The following is a 17,447-nucleotide window of genomic DNA, read 5'->3' as shown; positions in this document are numbered from 1 at the left end:
GCAGTCATAGCCTTTGGCTGTTATTGTGGAAGCCAAGCTTAGAGCCACCAAAACTGCAATGACAATGGTGGCGATTAAAGAAGAAAAAGAACCCATCTTTGCTTACAAAATTGGGTTTTGAATTAAACTCTCTTAACCCTTTATATAGGCTTCTTGAGTGATTGCTTGATTGCTCATCCAATTGTGAATTTATTCTAAATATTAATATAACCCAACTAAACGTTGACTTACCAAAGCGTTGAATTAGACCATACAAAAAGTCTTAGTTGTGGAATTAAAATAATATTATATATCAAAAATAAAATTAAAGTCATTTTATTTTATTTACTTAATTAATTAATTGATGAGAAAATTAAATGGCAACCAATCAAATTGTGTAAGCATTAAATGTAGTCAAAATGATTATTTGGTGATGAAGAAATTGTTGACTTTAGAAATGGTGCTTAAATTAAGTGTTTAATTGAGTGAGAAATTAAAAAACATTTTATGATTAAAAATGATTTTGGAACTATTACGTTACTCCAAATTTTGTCCTTCTTGGACAACTTTTTCGTAATTATTTGCAAGAGGGCTAAATGTCAACCCCTCAATTTCTTTCAACATTAAATTTCTTTCAACATTAAATGTAATAACCCAAAATTAGAAGAAAAAAAAAAAAAAAAAGTTGTCATGTTGCTCTAAATTGAGAAATAGGGAGTTGACTGAACCTCCACACTATAAGAGTGAGGTACCTCACTTCATTTTATTATCTCACTCAAACAATTTAAAATCAGTCGAAAAATACATTTTCTAAGGCGTTTAATGTTAGTATGACTACTTTTGGCTAGTTAAATTGAGAGTTTAAATTATTTATGCGTGGTTAGGTTTTGTTAGTTTAAATTATTAGGAGTAAGTTTTTATGAGTAATTAAGTTAGCTAGTTTAAATTATTAGGGGTATGTTTAAAATTACTTTACGCAAAATTAGCTCATTCAATTTCCCTAGTAATTTTAATTTATTATTGTTGAACTTCTTAGGGAGACTTAAATTGTAGAGAGCAGCATTAAGTAGCGCTAGCATTAAGGAGTCGTAGTAGCTTTGACCTTGTTTGGTTATAATTGTGTGCTGATTGATTGCACATGCAAGTGGCTTCGCACGCGTCTTATGGTCGTGTAACTACCCGAAATTTTCTACTTAATTTAAGGTCGCTACTGTATACGTACCATAAACATTAAATGCGGAAGACTTCATTTAAATTCCATAAAACATAACCTTTATCTTAAAACACAGTTATGGACTTACGTGTTTTGAAAATATCTTTAAAACGACACAACAAAAGTCTAAATAAAATGAATAAGAGTTTAAGTTTAAAAAACATCATATTCTAGCCTAAGACTAAGAAAATAAATACCACTACCCTATGCATGCGCCATGGTCTCGAGTTGCGATGCCGTCGTCAGCCGTATAGGAGTGCCTTGCCTTAACCTGAAAAAGTAAAGTAGCACGAGGCTTGAGTATTTCTAGAATACTCAGTAAGTGACCCCCTATCGGGGTTATGCAACAATCACATGCAATGAAATGATGGGACCTATCTTCCTCTCTTTCCATGTATTATTATTTTTTTTTTATCTGTTTTCCTAATCTTCCTCTCTTTCTCGGTCTTTCTTTCATTTTTTTTTCTTCCTCTTTTCATCCTGTTTTCCAAATCTTCGTTTTTTTTTATTTGAAATTGTTTTCCCCATCTTCCTTTTCCCTATCTTCCCCGATCTTCCTATTCCCTATCTTCCTCTCTTTCTTATCTATCTATTTTTTTTTTTTTTTTTTGACAAATTTTAATGGACTGTATAGATAATTTCTAATTGAGATTATTGTAACAGATAATTTCTAAATTTCTAAATTAAATCTAAATAATCGCTAATATTCTTCGTAGAAAATGAAAAGATCTAACTACTAACATTTTCGAATGACATCTCTCTTCTTTTATTTGTCTACGATCTCATTATCTGCCTTCTTTGTATCTCTCCATTATTGTCTAACATCTCTCCATCATTATTGTCTAATGACCTCTCCATTGTATATGCATTTTTTTTCCTCCAAATTTTTTTTTTCAGTTTCCGTTTTGTTTACGGGAAAGGAGAAGACAGAGAGAAGGGTCCGGTTCAGTCTCATTCATCGATCTTCAGTCTTTACAGTCCAGTAAATGAATTAGCAGCTTTACCACCTTGTCTTTGAAGGAATAAATAGGGAAGGGAAGGGATGAGGGAGGTATTTTAGGGGAGGGGCTTAGAGATTAGAGGAGAGGTGGTCAGTTTTTTTTTTTTTTTTTTTTTTTTTTTTTTTTTTTTTTTTTTTTTTTTTTTTGGTTATTTATATTTTAATATATATATTAAACCATTTCTTTATTTTGTTATATATATATATATATATTAAACCTAACGGGGCGTCACAAAATATATATAGTGGTTAATTATGATCATAAAATATGAATGTTACCAACTCTGGAAATACCTCATAGAAGGCCAAAGGTTCTCATTTTGAAACTATACAAAGTCATATACGTTGTCTTTGTAAGGTAGACTTGAAAAATGTAGCAAAAAAAGCATTTGTACTCTCCTCTAGTCCATGGCTAAATTTCTTTGCAACTCTATCTAGTTTAGGTTGCATGTTTAGAATCATTCAAACTTGATATGATCAATCTTGTTTGTGAAGTGTTCTTGCTTGAGATATTTTATCATTAAAGTAGTCTGAATCTAAGTTTCTCGGTAATAATTTCTTGGTCAATAACACTCTCAATTAAGATACAAAATAAGCTATCAAGGATTTTGGACTTCTCCACTACTTCTTCGGTTTTCACAAGTTAATAACTAATAACAATCGTCTCAAAGAAATCACTAGCCCTTTTCCTAAATTTGCCCCACAAGTTAATAATTTGTTTTACAGAGTCAAACTTATTGACTCGCAATCTCTTCCATAATTTTGATTTTGTTTGAGGTTCTGAGTAACTACATCTTTGCAAATTTAAGTCATGATAAGGCCTTGATGAGAATATCTGCACGTTGCTCTATGGTGTGTATAAACTCCACAATAATCTATCACTTTTGATACACTCATGAATGAAGTGGAAGTGAGTGTCAATATGTTTGCTGCATTCGTGAAATATCGGATTCTTCATCAATGCAATCGTAGATTTATTGTCGACATAGAGAGTTACTGCATTTAGCTCACTTCCAATCACTTTTCTCAACAAATTTCTCAATCACAAAACTTGGCTCAACAAATTTCTCAATCACAAAACTTGGCATGACATAAGTAAGACTCACAATTCACTCCTTTTAAGATTGCCAAGTCATCAAATTTTTGTTGAGTTAAAATGTTATTCCTCCAATTTTTTTTTTTTCTTTTGTGGATGTCCTTGACTAAATCAATATAAGTAAGACTCACTAGTTCTTTAGGTCCTCACGTTCTTTAATACTTTAGCACATAGTTTGTGGTTCCATTCACAACGGAGAATGTGCTTGATCACTTAATGATGTTTCATATAAGCTTCTTCATGTACCTATTCACCATTCCGACAACATATGAAAGATCTGGACGAATATGAGTCAAGTCCCTCAAACGGTTGATGACGGCCCTATACTCGTTAGGATTCACCAAACTTCCTTAAAAGTTTTTTTTTAGTTGTAACTTTGCTTCCATGGGATACTTGGTCGAGTTGCTCTCTACCATCTTAAATTGTTGCATATGTTGATTGATTTAGCTGATGCAATCTTTCTTCTAGTCCACCTCAATATCAGAGGTAGTGTGTGAGTAACTTGAGGTGAATCATCTAAAATTCTTTAATCATTTGCTTATTAAACTCTTTGATGCCTTCCACACTTATACTAGTGACTATCAAGTCATCGGACATATAAGCCAACAATGAGTTTGTAGCTTGTTTTCTCTTGTGAGTACTTCAAACTTTGTCCAAGTGTTTGTTCCATGCACTTGCGCTTGCCATAAACCTTCAAGTTGGGTACCATACACTTTTTCTTTGAGGTCACCATCTAAAAACGCTGATTTGTTATCCAATTGATGGACCTCCCACCCATGTTAAGTTGTGAGAGCAAGAATCAACCTTAAAATGTCAAGTCCAGCCACCAACGCGAAAACCTTAAAATCAACTTCTTGAAAATGCACATATCCATTTGTCATGAGTCTGGTTTTGTGATTGATGACATTCCCTTATTCTTCTCTAGCTTAAACATCCACTTCAAATCGATAGCCTTGTGATCAAGTGATAAGTCAGTGATGGCCCATGTCTTGTTTTTTCTTAATAACTTCAAGCTCTTTTTTCATGGCCTCCTACCATGTCGTCTCAGTTGCTCCCTCATGGTAAGTTGTTGGCTCCTCGATAGCAAACAATACTAGCTCATCTAGATCCAACTCTTCTTCGAATGTATCTACATAAACTTCAGTGAGGGAACGAAATTTCTTTGGTTCATCATCTGTTGTGGATCCAACTCTTCTAGCTTGACACCATCTTATGCTTTGGTTCACCTTTTCGTGTCACCAATGATGACATGTGTGAACTAGTTGGTATTGGTGTTAGTGCGCTTTCTAAATCTGCCACATCTCCCTCATCTTCTAGAATAGTAAACTCGCAACAGTTTGTTTGTTATCGTCGATGCTGCACCAATCTCACTTATTCTCTTCTTCAAATACGACATCTATACTCACAAAAAATTTCTCAGGTTGAGGATCATATAGTCTATGCGCCTTCATCTTATCCTCTACACCTAAGTACACCATCTTTTGGCTTCTATCATCAAGTTTCTTGATATATGGCCTTGCAGTCTAAACATGTGCTACATAGTCAAGAACTATTAGATGCTCGAAGTGAGGTTTCTTATCAAACCATACTTAATAAAGGGCACGAGTGCCCAAGGTCTTCGTCACCAAACAATTTAGAAGATAAACTGCATGTCGTATTGTCTCGCCCTAAAAAACTGTCGGGACTTGCATGATTTTGAGTAAGTTTCTTGCAGTATTCATTATGGTACATTTTCTTCTCTCAACCACACCATTTTACTTTTGCTCAATGGAGGTAACAATTTGAATGAATCTCAGGGGAATAGCTCAAAGGAACTTCTTGATGATAAAGATCTCCTTCACCTTGTCGCCTAATGAACAGATGTTGATGACGATCATTGTCAACTTCATGGAAAAGTCGTCCATCGACTCACTATCCTAATGCAGATAACCTCAAAATTGCTCTTCAAGGTCTACACCTTGCTTCCTTGACCCATTCCACACTCATACGCATTGCAACGTCTCCCATGCTACCTCTGCCAACATGAGAAGTACGTCCTCCAGAACTACTTGGTAGATGATAGCATGAGTTACCCTATCCTTACGTTCCTTGACGTTATCACCATGCTCGATGGCATCCACACACCTTGTGCCTATAAATTAACACATGTTTTTATCTACCATGCTACATAATACTCTTCGTGAGTAAGAGGCCCTAGAGTGTTACACTCCCCTCCTTTCTACTTTTTAGTGTTGTCACATCTCCTCCTGCAATTTTTTGTGGTGACGACATTTGTCTCGATATCTTACTCTAATACCAGATGGTGTTCACCTTCAATTGATACACACCAAAACAAGTAACCGAAGCAAAAAAGAATAACTTGAAGGGAGAGTTACTTTATATACTAAAAAAACCTAAGATATTGTACTTTTCAATTTGATTTGTTGTTGTGAATATTTATAGGGGAGAAAGCACTCACCATTTTCCTAGCTCCATAAATTAGTAACGGCTAACAATTCTCTAAGAAAAGCACTAACCATTTTCATAAATTTGTTCCACAAGTTAATAAATGTTAACAATTCTCTTAAACTTACTCCACGTTAACTTCTCCCAACTCCATCGATATGCACAATAGATTCTCCTTCGAGCGCCATCAACAACAGCCCCAGATCTTCGGTGGCAACTTCTATGCTTTCTACCTGTGCATTATCCATTGTTCCATGCTCACATAAAACATATTGAGATGGAGTACCATTTTGTTTGAGAAAATGTGACTCTAGGCTCATTTTCAAACAAGGGAAATCAAACTTGTGGAGGGATTCAACGTAGGGAGTGTGGAAATTATTCTATATTTCTACATGATTGACCTAAAGGTAATCCATATCTAACATAGTCCTTTGAGTTAATGATAATTTACAAGGGATTTCTTGTCCGATTCTTTTATTGTCTCCGATATCATATAGTATTAAAGCTTTTGATCTCTATAAAATTTGTGGACCTTAACTTCATACAGAAAATAATAATCCAAAAATAAAGTAGAAAGAAATACTTCAATACATTTATGATTTATGACTAGGTATATAAAAAAATTTGTTCTTATTTTTCTGTCGTAGAAAGTTGTTGATGGCAAAAGTTGTAGTACAACTAAGGCACCTATCATGTTCGTCAATCTAGAGTCAATGGCGAATTTAGTGCAACTAAAGATAATTTACATTTTTTAGAACAAAAAATGGTAGAAGTTTCACGAGTTCTGTGGTCTAAATATTCGATAATACAACAATTGTTTTGCGTTTGGATGATGGTAGAGGTGGAAACAAACTGAACCAAACCAACAAAACGAGAAAAAAAACGAGAAACAAGACAATAACTTGATCAAGACTGCTACCATTAGACCAAGAAACAAGTAGGAAACATCTCTAATATGATTCGAAGCAAAAGGCAAACTAAACCCTGTACCAAGCTCTCTAAGGAATTTACACTACAAGGTAACTCCCACAAACAATAATAAATAGATAAACAATCTGACTTCCGCCATCATACAATATTGTAGTCCACCAAAAAAAAGAGTATCCTGAATGGGATAGTTTTTAAGAAGTTTCATTGAACTGAAGATCAATCATAATTCACAATCCAAAAAAATAAAAATAATCATTTTTAGTCACTACTCCACTCATATCTTATAATCTTACCATAGATTCTTGTTTCACTTTTAGTTCCTTTTGGACCTGTTTTTTATGATTGTTTTCTAAGATAAGAAGCAAGGAGAAAGGCTTTTTTAGCTTTGCAACTGGAATAAGGAACCCTAGAAAGAACCTTACCAAGGGTTCCTTAGAAAGAACCTTACCAAGGAGCTACACGAAGCTTTCTTACCACGAGTATTACAAGCTTTAGCTACCAAAGATCCTTGAGTTCCTCTCATACCAAAATCTCTCCAAATAGTAGATTTGATAGCGTTGATCCAAAGAATCCTTGCTTTTCTATTGGAACAACAACCGCATCAAAAACAATGTCGTTGACATGCATATCCGTAAAACTTCAAGAGGAACTATTCTTATTTGAGCAGCTGAAAAAGGCCGCATAAACTGAAAACCAAGATCAGTATAACGTTGGACAATACTCTTCAAGCAATCCAATTGATGACAAAGAGTGAGGCCTGTTCAGACACAAAAGAGTTTCAAACCTAACTCTCTTTTGATCAACTGAAGAAGAATTATGCCCAATTACCATAAAAGATCATAGAAGATAAAAATCCACCATTGGGAAATACGGGTGCAGAACAAACTCCATACTCAGACTCAGTAACAGAACATGCAGTTGAATGAAATAGTGAACGTTTAAGCTTATGTGAACAAATGATCTTATAGAACATTTAAAATAAATAAATAAATAAATAAATAAATGAAATACAATCTGGGCACAAAATGAAACAAAATCTTACTTGAAACTGATACCTCATCCAAGCTCCAACAGGGCAACTTTCAGAAAACCCATTACCAAACATGGAGATCGTCTCCACTCTATTGCCACACAGAATTTTTAACAGAATAGGAAAGAAGTAACCTTGAGATTTTTTAAATCAGTAGACTTCAAACAGAAAGCCATCAAGCTTACTTCCCCCGGCCCTTTGGCCTTCATGCTGTACAGTGAAGCTAACCGCTGCTACCATGTCCTTGCGTTCCAATGAAGAGAGAATGGGAAGTGTGACATGTGCCACGGCATGTTCGGTGCAGGTCTAGGCAATACTTGTAAATCGTTAACTTTCCTAGTGGGGTGGCCAGGGGCCAACATTAGGTTGTGACAGGAACCCTCTCGACAAGAAAGCAAAGTAGGATGTCGAGTCAAAGCCAAACTGTGCTTGCTTTGCCAATGTTTCCATTTGGTCCCCGGCTTTTGATGTTAACAAGAACTCCTTCAGGCTCTAAAACTCTAAATACCAGATTCCTAAATACAATTTCAGCCATTGAACTAAATATTTGGAAATCATCAGGTTTGAAGTCTTCCATTAAATTCACGCAAGAGCAACTCAGAATTATCAACAACCCGTTTGCTTTCACAAACTATATAACTGCACAACTCATGCTTGGGTGATGGCCTAAGAGACTTCAGCTCAATGAGGGGATTTGTAATGGAATATTTACTACACATCTCTCTTGCTGGTTGAACATGCTTCCACCAAAAATCGTACAGAGCAATTTTCAAAACCTCCCAATATTCGGCATCTCGGTACAATCTAAACAAACTACTACCTTTAGGAGTCCAAACATAAAAATCCATCCAATCTCTATCCATTATTTCCATCAAACCTTGAGCCTGAGGAATACAGTAAAGAGGAACTCGAGACCATGGTGAAGCCTTTGCCATATCACCATCAAAAAATGGGCACTTAATCTCCAACACACCTCGTGAGGGCAATCCATAGACCATCTTGTCAATTGCACCATCAGGTGAAGCAGCTAACCAATCATATTCAGAGTTTCCTTTCTCATAGACTTGAAACTCAGGAAACAAAACAGAGTTCCCTGTAATCAGCTTATATCGCTCAAGGGCCTCTTCTTCTTTCATGTTACTCCAACAAGTTGCAAGATTACCAGAAAACTGGTCAATTGCCCCAAGTTTCTCTAACCACAACTGTGCCCTTCGACGAGGCCAAAACCCAATAGCCCCAGCAAAAGTACTTGCTGTTAACTTATGCTTCCGAAGTTCTTTCCAATTTTTGAACCAATGCTGAAAACTAGAGGACTGAAGAACAGAATAATAATTTCCGGTTTCGAATTTGAAAGAAGAAGAAGAAGAAGAAGAAGAAGAAGAAGAAGAAGAAGAAGCAGAATTGAAATTGCATCTAGACCAGTTCCTAATAGTTTGAGTGCGTGCAAATATGTTTTTGCAATTGAACATCGACGGTTTCTGAAATCAAACCAACCAAAAGAAACTATGGAAGCCTCAATTCAGATGGAGGTAAAGGCTGAATAACACAATTAAGCAGAACAGTTGAAAGCATAAATGGGGAGCCTAACCGGAATGAAGAAGAAGAAGAAGAAGAAGATTGTTGCGGAAGGAGGGCGGTGGTGGCGGGAGAAAATCTGTTGCTCCGGCTTTGCTGTGTTTCAATTTGTAGAATAAAACCCTACTCATCGTGTTGAGCCAAATGGTAATTAGGATGCTAACACGCGTTCTTTTTTCTACAAAATTCCTCATTCAAATAATTTTTATTCAAATATGTTATTTGAATTCTCCATCTTTCCATATTTTTTAATATAAAAAAGAATTTTAATTTATTTCAATAATAAAAATTAAATTATCAATTAATTTAATTTTTTTTAAAAATATTTCACATAAATTTTAAATTTTAAAATAAGGAACCATGGTGAATCATGTCTCAATGCCATGTGTATGGGAAGATAAAATTAGATTATTGATTAATAAAAAAATAAAATTTTAATCCTTAGTTTCGTTTCTAGCACTGATTCTTTCTACATGTTTTATTTTTTTTTATGTAATGCTCTACTTAGTTTCGTTTGTAGCACTGATTCTTTTTAAACATATTTTGTTGTATTCACTCACATGCTTCTTAGAAAAATTCTCAAAAAGTAACTCAATATATAATTGTTATGATTAAGCATCGAAAAAGGAGGTGCACCGTGTTGTGGTATTTGTATAGACACTAACCTTTTGAGTCATCTATCTTCAAGATCGCTCTCACAACATGAACAAGTTCAATTCTTAACTATACCTCTACCTCTAAAAGGTGATAATATCTTAAAATATATAAGTTGAAATAAATGAAACATTTGTAAAACAAAAGGAAGGGATAAATTAGCTTAAGAGAAACTACAGAAAATCTACAAGGTTATCATTTCCTCCAACCATACAACATATCATATTCCTTGATATAAAGAAAATGGTTAGGGGCAAACTAAATAAAAATGGAGGGAAGGAATGAATGAACGAACCCAAACAATAAAAAATCTTTGGGTAGTAAAATAGATTGGATCAAAATGTGGAATATAATGAAATTCTGATGAAAAGACTTATCGAGGAAAACAGAATCGACTTTCTGAGTATCTATCCCGCATTTGAAATGAGGGTTTATAGATAAAACCAAGGAGAGGAGAGAAGAGGCAAGTTCTTCTATTCTGGTTCATGGTTTCTCTTGGCTATATAGTTCATCCGGGAAAGAAAAAAAAAATAAACAGAGTTTTCTTATTTGAAACGCCTTATTTAGACTTGCAAGGTGATCCTTGCTGATTCACACGGGATTCCACGACTGACTTAGGTGCAACCGATGTTTCTTATTGGGTTGCACACATTGTTTGAGGGAAGAATATCATACAGAGGCCGTCTTCTTTTGCTGAAACATGACTGCATAGATTGGAACGCCCACACCTATGCTGAATGCAGTGAAAACTCCAAGCCTCATGCTCAACTTCTGATTTTTCATCCTATCCAAGTTGTACATGTGCTTTGCGTGCAAATAGTAGGGTTCATCGTGTCCATGTGCATGTCCTCCCATTCTCTTCACACCAGTTGAGTGAAACCCTCGATTAGCTGTGCCACAAAACCATCATTTTTAGGATTTAAAAATTCATATATATGAACCCTATGAATTAGTAGAAATGAACAGACAATTATCGATGAAACACATCGCCTTCTAAGATACTAGGACATAGATGCAGCAAGGACACGTTTACTAGAATATACATTTTTAAAAAATATACCAATATGAAAGCATACAGTATCCTTCATTGACTAGAAAATTAGAAATTTGTTCTATCCATGATTTTCAGGGGAAGTAAACATCAACAAGACTTCGTATACAGTATCACAATAGTCATATGCCACAAGGTGCAGTCCCCCAAGGAAAGCACCACAACCATTTAACCAACAAGACTTCGTTTTGATCCCTCAAATTACCAATATCTAAATGCCCAAGATCGAACAGCTTGGCCACAACCTCCCACTTGACTAAATCAATGTTCGAACCTCATCAACCCCTTCTCGTAAGAAGTCACTTATAAGCTTTTCTAGTCTCTTGTTGAACAAAACGAGAACCCTAAACAAATGGAGCAAGAAAGTTGAGATTCCACTAAAAACAAACCAGATAAGATAAAGTTTGACTACTTCCGTTAGAAAGAAGGAAAAAAAAAAAAAAAACTCCCCTTCCACGAGGAGAAGCATTTTTTGACCTTTTCCACAACTAGATCTCAGAAACAAAAAACTTACAGGAACGTTACCAAGAGGAAGGCCCAAGTAATAATAGGCAAAAAAGCCTATATCACAACCTGCTGAAGGTCTTACTTAGCCATTTTAGCAGAGCTATCCATAAATACTTGTTCGTAGGAACTTGTTATCCTGTTCAGATTTATTTTCTTAGAACTCCATGGTGTTCGATGCTTTAATCTTCTCCCACGCATAGATCTTCGGCGATGTTCATTGCTTCAATGAGTCCTTTTTATTACTGTCATTGTTGTGCAATTTCTTTCACATCACTTATTTTTAATTAATGGTTTGCTTGTTTCCTTATTTACAATCATGTCAGAGTATGCTATAACTACACTCTTATGAATTTCAGAAAGATTATTGCAACTAACAAGCATATGCAGGAATTGTAAAACATAAGTTGAAGTAAATCTGCATCACGGCTAACAAGGTAACGAAACCTGATTTCACCAACAATGGTTATGAAGACTTCAGCAGCTGTGCACAGGATTTCACTCCATTGCCGAAGGACATTTTCTCTGCTCGCAATTAGTTCCCCCTTTTCACTTATATCCTCAACAAGAGATCCTATACAAGTAAGATAAGTTTTAGAAAATCATAGAATACAAATAGTTACTACTAGCCAGTTGTGTAAGCAGGGAACGGGAGAGCTCATTGTCACAGGAAACAAAAAACTAAATATCTGAAATCCGATTAATGTTTAAAGATACGTTTTGCAAAAAACTTGATTGCAAATTGTTGATTTAGGCAGTAGGCAGAAACTCCAGTATTTTGGAGGATTATTGTATATACTCCACCGTTTATGATCTGTAAAAGGCTAATAAATAATCGAAAGCTTTAAACTACCATTAGCAAATACGAAACGCAACAAACAATTAAACACAAACGGATACCACGAATATCCCAGCCTTTTCGAATAGGACTAGATGGGGAGAAATAATAAAATGGAAATCATAAATTCTTCGCCGTCATTAACTTCTTCGTATAAATATAGAGATATTTAAAGGGACTGTCCTAATGTTTCATTTCAGATCATTGAAAGATGCAATTGAGAAAAATGTCCGAAACAAACGAGTAGTCGAGAAGAAAATCCAAAGATCTGAACGTCGCAGCAACGAAACTACAAAAATCCATCAGAAATGGAGCCTGAAGATTAATAGAAGCCTATAGAGACGGACAGCGTCAATAACTTGTAATCGATCACGACAATAACAAATAAGAGAGAAATAAAGTCAAAATCAAGGCAGAGTTCAAAATCTAAGACCGATCAAGAAACGAGAAACAATCATGAAATCAGATAAACGAGAAAGAGAGAATTCTTGGCTTACAATTTGGTTTCACAGTGACGAAGATCAATTGAATTCTGATTTGTAGCAGGGAAGCCATTTATACACAAGTCACTAATTAGGGCGATAACATATTTATTTCTAAACTTTGTTAATCAAGTACCCAAACATGCATGTATCAGCCATTTTATTGTTAGAAAAAGGTAGGCTTAGAGTATTCCATGGCCTTACAGCAAATGTCGCGTCACCGTCAGGCATGTCCTATGAAATATAATATATGATGTTTCTATATCATGTTATAATTATTAGACATGAAATATGAATGCTACCTGATGTATTGATGATTTGGAGCATGTTTAGGTTTAACATAATTTTATCTGCGAAAGGCTACTTAACACTAGTATACACATGAAAAAATGACTTTACTAAAAAAATATTAGATGTTTCAGTCGGATGTCTTGAAACATAGTTAAATGACATAGTATTATAACCATAAAGATGGAAAAGAATGTACAAACAAATACTAGTAAGTTGTCCAACGAATATATACTAGGGAAGTACGGTAGATGATATTATCTTATAGGTTGCTATGGATACTGAAAATGGTAGTGACGAAGGAAAATTTCATTACTATAGAGTACGTAGATATGAAAAGTTTACTAGATAACATCATGAAATTTCAAACTAATTTCATACAATATAGTTTGAATGTGGTGTTATAATTAAGTGAGGTGTTTGAATGAGGTTTAAACTCTCTTTGATTTGCATGGTGTGGTCGATTCATGTTAGTACGACATGTAAGTTAGTGATGAACTTTTTAACCATGTCGAGAGTTAAGGCTCCATGTTAAGACAACAACTAAAAGAAAAACAAGTTAATAATAAGCCTCAAGATTTTTACATCTTCTAGTTTAAGATTATCACAAAAGCACCCATGATTACATAATCAAAATTTCCAAAAGCTAAATTTCAACCAAATTACTGCACTAATCTATGACCTCTTCCTTCTTTTGTTGCTTAACAAACTGTGGTTGTTGAATCCCCTAATGTCATTTGTTGTCTCGGCCGTGTTCTGTTTTTTCAAACTTTTTCTCCCGCCAAATCCGAACTTGGAATCTCTGAAATCTTTCTTTTTCTTCAGATTTATCCCTTTTCCTCCGTCTCTGTGTCTCGCCTTCCCTCCCGAGCGATCGCCAGGAGACACCCCGGGCCTCTTCTTGCCACCAGATCTCTCGAACGCCTTTCCATCTTCAAAGGACAACTCCATCTCACCACCTTTATCACCTCCAGCAAAACCACTCTTTTGTCTCTGCTTCCTCCATTTCTTAACCGATTCAATCTCCTCTTTCTTCTGCTTAGCCCTCTCCTTTAGCTTCTGAGCTTGAATCTCTTTAGCTAACTTCTTTGCTTCTCTAGCCTTCCTTCTTTCCTCAGCTTCCTCCATCTTCCTCTGTTCGGCCAGCAACCGACCTTTCACTTTTCCCATGTGAGTATCTGTCTTCACCATCTCTGCATAATAGTCTGAAGGCCTGAGAAAAGGGAGACCTAAAGATTGGAACTTCTCGAGGGCCATTCTCGTCCCCTGCAAAGCCTGTGTATAGAATGCAAGTTCTCTAGCTAGATCATCATTCACATCCACCTCTTTTTCTTGATCAATATCAAGACATAGCCTGTGTATCCATTCCACGTTTTTCGGCCAGCTAATATCTTCAAGCTTATCAAGGAGACCATCAGCATTATATATTGCAGTCTTTGATGGTTCAGACAATTTTACCTCCTCCTCTTCCTCCCCAGATTCAGATTCAGATTCAGATTCAAAATCCGAATCCTCGTTACTAAGATCATCATCTTCCATTGTATCCTCATTTAAGAACTTCACATCTTTATCTGATACACCCATTTAAAACCTATCCACAACAATGGCCATTATCAAGGCTTGACCTCTAAACTTATAAAATTCTATCCAAAAATACGAGAGAATAATAATTCTAGATTATTTCACAACTCTGACCCATTAAAGAGCAATTACACAAGTAACATTTGCAGCCAAGTGAACTTTGCATAGATCATAGGCAACTAATTCCATTATCATGAACACGAAAGGACCTAAATATCAAACTTAGGATTATTTTATTTCAGCATTGCAACCACAATATTCATTATTTGTAGATTAAAAATCAAGCCATACAAAATACAAATACAGGCTAACAAAGACTAACAATTTCCTAGTTGTATAGCAATGGGTACTCGATACAAGAACGAGCTACTAGCATTTAATTAAGAAAGAGCCAATTTATGCAGAGCTAGAACACATTCTCCACTAGTCTGTATATATATATATACATAAGGCACAGGAAGAATCTTTTTGTGACAAGTTTAGTCCTTCATTGCTTTGGCTTAATTATATTTTAAATTAAGTGGTTGAATTTTACATTATGGAAGAAAAATGATCCACATTCATAGAACACAAAGATTATATGTTCGAACTCATATTTTAATCACGTTCGAACTTCTCACAGTGATTGATTTGTATTCCAATAAAAAATATGTCTATTCATACCCTTATTTCCATAAACTCAAAGCAATGTCTTCTCCCAACAATAATCTAAAATTATACAGATATAAATAAAATTTCAGTTGTTCGGTCAATCAAGCTAGGAATTAAAAGAAAACTGGATGACTGATTCATGTCCGAAACAGAACAGCCCAACACAAACCAGTTCCAATTTGCCGCAAGGATGTTTTTCTTTTTTCCGTTGCTATTCAGCTATTGTTATTTAAAAAAAAAAAAAAAAAAAAAAAAAAAAAAAAAAAAAAAAAAAAAAGCAGAATTAAACAATTCCTCCATTGCTTCATAAGACAAGTTGGAATTTATGTGTTTTCAAATGAGATGAAAAGCATAGATGGAGATTGGGAGATACCAGTATAACAAGGGGGTAGAAAATCAGTGTCAAAACTTCTAGGAGGGCGGCTGCAGCGGCACGAGCGGGAAAAAGACAACGCCCGTGGCAGCAGTGAACGGTAGAGAGATGTCGGCGACACTGAGCTGCTGAAACGGAGAAGGAGACGCGGTGAAGAAGAAGAAGAAGTGGCGGGGAGCAAATTTAGGGCTTTAAGAAGTGGGCTCAGTTTTGCTTTCTTTTTTTTTTTTTTTTTTTTCTTTTAATTAAAAGAAGAAAAAAAAAAGTGTGTGCTGATTTATATTAATTTTCATAATATGTTTTAATTTAATAATTTTGAAAAATTAATTTTGTTAGAATAGAAAAACTTTTACCTTTCCATTTTTACCCTCATAAATTAATTTTATTACCAAGGTTGAAAAAAAATTTATATTTTGATTTTAGTTCCATATACCAAATGTTTATGGAAGGATGATTTATGTTCTTTCAAAGAATGATTCAAGGAAAAGTTTGCTAAGCTTGCCATGACTTCATTTTAATTATATTGATGGACAAATTCTTAACCTCAACCAGTTTGCCTCTAGCTACCCCCTTCGTTATCAGCATTGATCGCTATCGTGCCTTGGTGATCGTTTGATGCACACTCAATGCTTGAATGTCGTAAGCCCTAGATTCACAACTACAAGAGATTACACATGTTGCTTTGATTTGTTGTAGTTTTGATTTGGTGAGTTGTTTTGTCTGAGCAATTTTATTTAGTTTGATATGATGTTTAGTTCAATTCGGCGGATTTAGTCTGAATTGTAACAACCCGGGAAAAAGAAAAAGAAAAAGAAAAAGTAAAAAAAAAAAATCTCAGTTGCCGAGTTTCACGAACCCCACGCGAAACGACAGCCACACCTCGCTCAGCCTTCTGCCCACGACTCCCAGAATTAATCACAATACGTGCAAACAGAGAAAAGAATGAAAATACGAGAGAGAGAGAGAGAGAGAGTAATAGCCCAAAAATAAATAAAGAAATAAACAAATAAAAATAATTAAAAAAAAAAAAGTTAAAATAATAAAATAATAAAGAAATAAATAAAAATTAAAAGAAGAAAAACATTTAGTAACCGATCCCTCCTCCTTCCTTTAATCTCTCACCACTCCTTCCCTAAAAATAAATCTTGCAACAAATCACGAATCTTTTTCTGTAAAAACAATGCAGATTTACCCAGAATTCTTCCTTCCTACTAAAACAAATAGAAAAAGAAAACAAAAGGTTTAAGCAGACTAGCTACCCGGAGGAGATATGTCATTTGAAGAGGTCAGTACATTAAATCTTTCTTTTATTTTATTAAATAATATTAATTTGGTTACAATTATTTAGTTTTATATTAGAGATTAAATGAAAAGAATTCTATATGAGTTTAAGAAATCAAAACCAATTATATTTTAGATCTACTTTGTTGCAATGATTTAGATCTACTAAATTGTTGCAATGATTTAGGTTGTAATTTTATATGAATTATAGGAAAGAATATAAGGAAATAAGAAAAAAAAATGAGATAGAGATAGAAATACTGAACACTGTTAACTGAAAAGAAAAATAATAATAAAAATAAAAAAGGAAGATTTGGAAGTAAGAATAGATTAACGAAATTGAATAATACCTTCTTAAAAATAATTACAGAAGAAGAGGAAAGATTGAGGAAAGATTTGTTGAACAGGATTTAACAGTAAAACAGGAAATATCAGAGTAGAGTGAGCTCCTTTAAATTTTGTCTAACCCGAAATAT

At 34.7% G+C, this 17,447-nt stretch overlaps 2 protein-coding genes and 1 pseudogene across 3 annotated transcripts; all 3 read right to left on the bottom strand.

Annotated features, from left to right (window-relative positions):
* Positions 1 to 6,839: 6,839 nt before the first annotated feature.
* Positions 6,840 to 9,421, bottom strand: LOC111786473 (Restriction endonuclease, type II-like superfamily protein). The gene is made up of 2 exons (XM_023666723.2): positions 7,706 to 9,421; positions 6,840 to 7,420 (listed from the first exon to the last, which is right to left on the bottom strand). Exon 1 carries the CDS (start codon positions 9,160 to 9,162, stop codon positions 8,251 to 8,253), a length of 912 nt encoding a protein of 303 aa, XP_023522491.2. The 5' UTR covers positions 9,163 to 9,421; the 3' UTR covers positions 6,840 to 7,420; positions 7,706 to 8,250.
* A 783-nt stretch (positions 9,422 to 10,204) lies between these two features.
* Positions 10,205 to 12,049, bottom strand: LOC111788881 (uncharacterized; annotated as a pseudogene). Its single transcript, XR_015420063.1, has 2 exons — positions 11,925 to 12,049; positions 10,205 to 10,812 (listed from the first exon to the last, which is right to left on the bottom strand). The product of XR_015420063.1 is annotated as an uncharacterized LOC111788881 (transcript).
* Positions 12,050 to 13,629: 1,580 nt separating this feature from the next.
* Positions 13,630 to 15,894, bottom strand: LOC111785994 (putative rRNA-processing protein EBP2 homolog). Its single transcript, XM_023666353.2, has 2 exons — positions 15,691 to 15,894; positions 13,630 to 14,676 (listed from the first exon to the last, which is right to left on the bottom strand). Exon 2 carries the CDS (start codon positions 14,667 to 14,669, stop codon positions 13,761 to 13,763), a length of 909 nt encoding a protein of 302 aa, XP_023522121.2. The 5' UTR covers positions 14,670 to 14,676; positions 15,691 to 15,894; the 3' UTR covers positions 13,630 to 13,760.
* Positions 15,895 to 17,447: the final 1,553 nt, after the last annotated feature.

The sequence above is a fragment of the Cucurbita pepo genome, chromosome 2, assembly GCF_057944985.1.
Source record: "Cucurbita pepo subsp. pepo isolate OVF chromosome 2, ASM5794498v1, whole genome shotgun sequence".
In the NCBI taxonomy this organism is placed as follows: Eukaryota; Viridiplantae; Streptophyta; class Magnoliopsida; order Cucurbitales; family Cucurbitaceae; genus Cucurbita; species Cucurbita pepo.
This window is presented reverse-complemented; position numbering and strand designations above follow the sequence as displayed.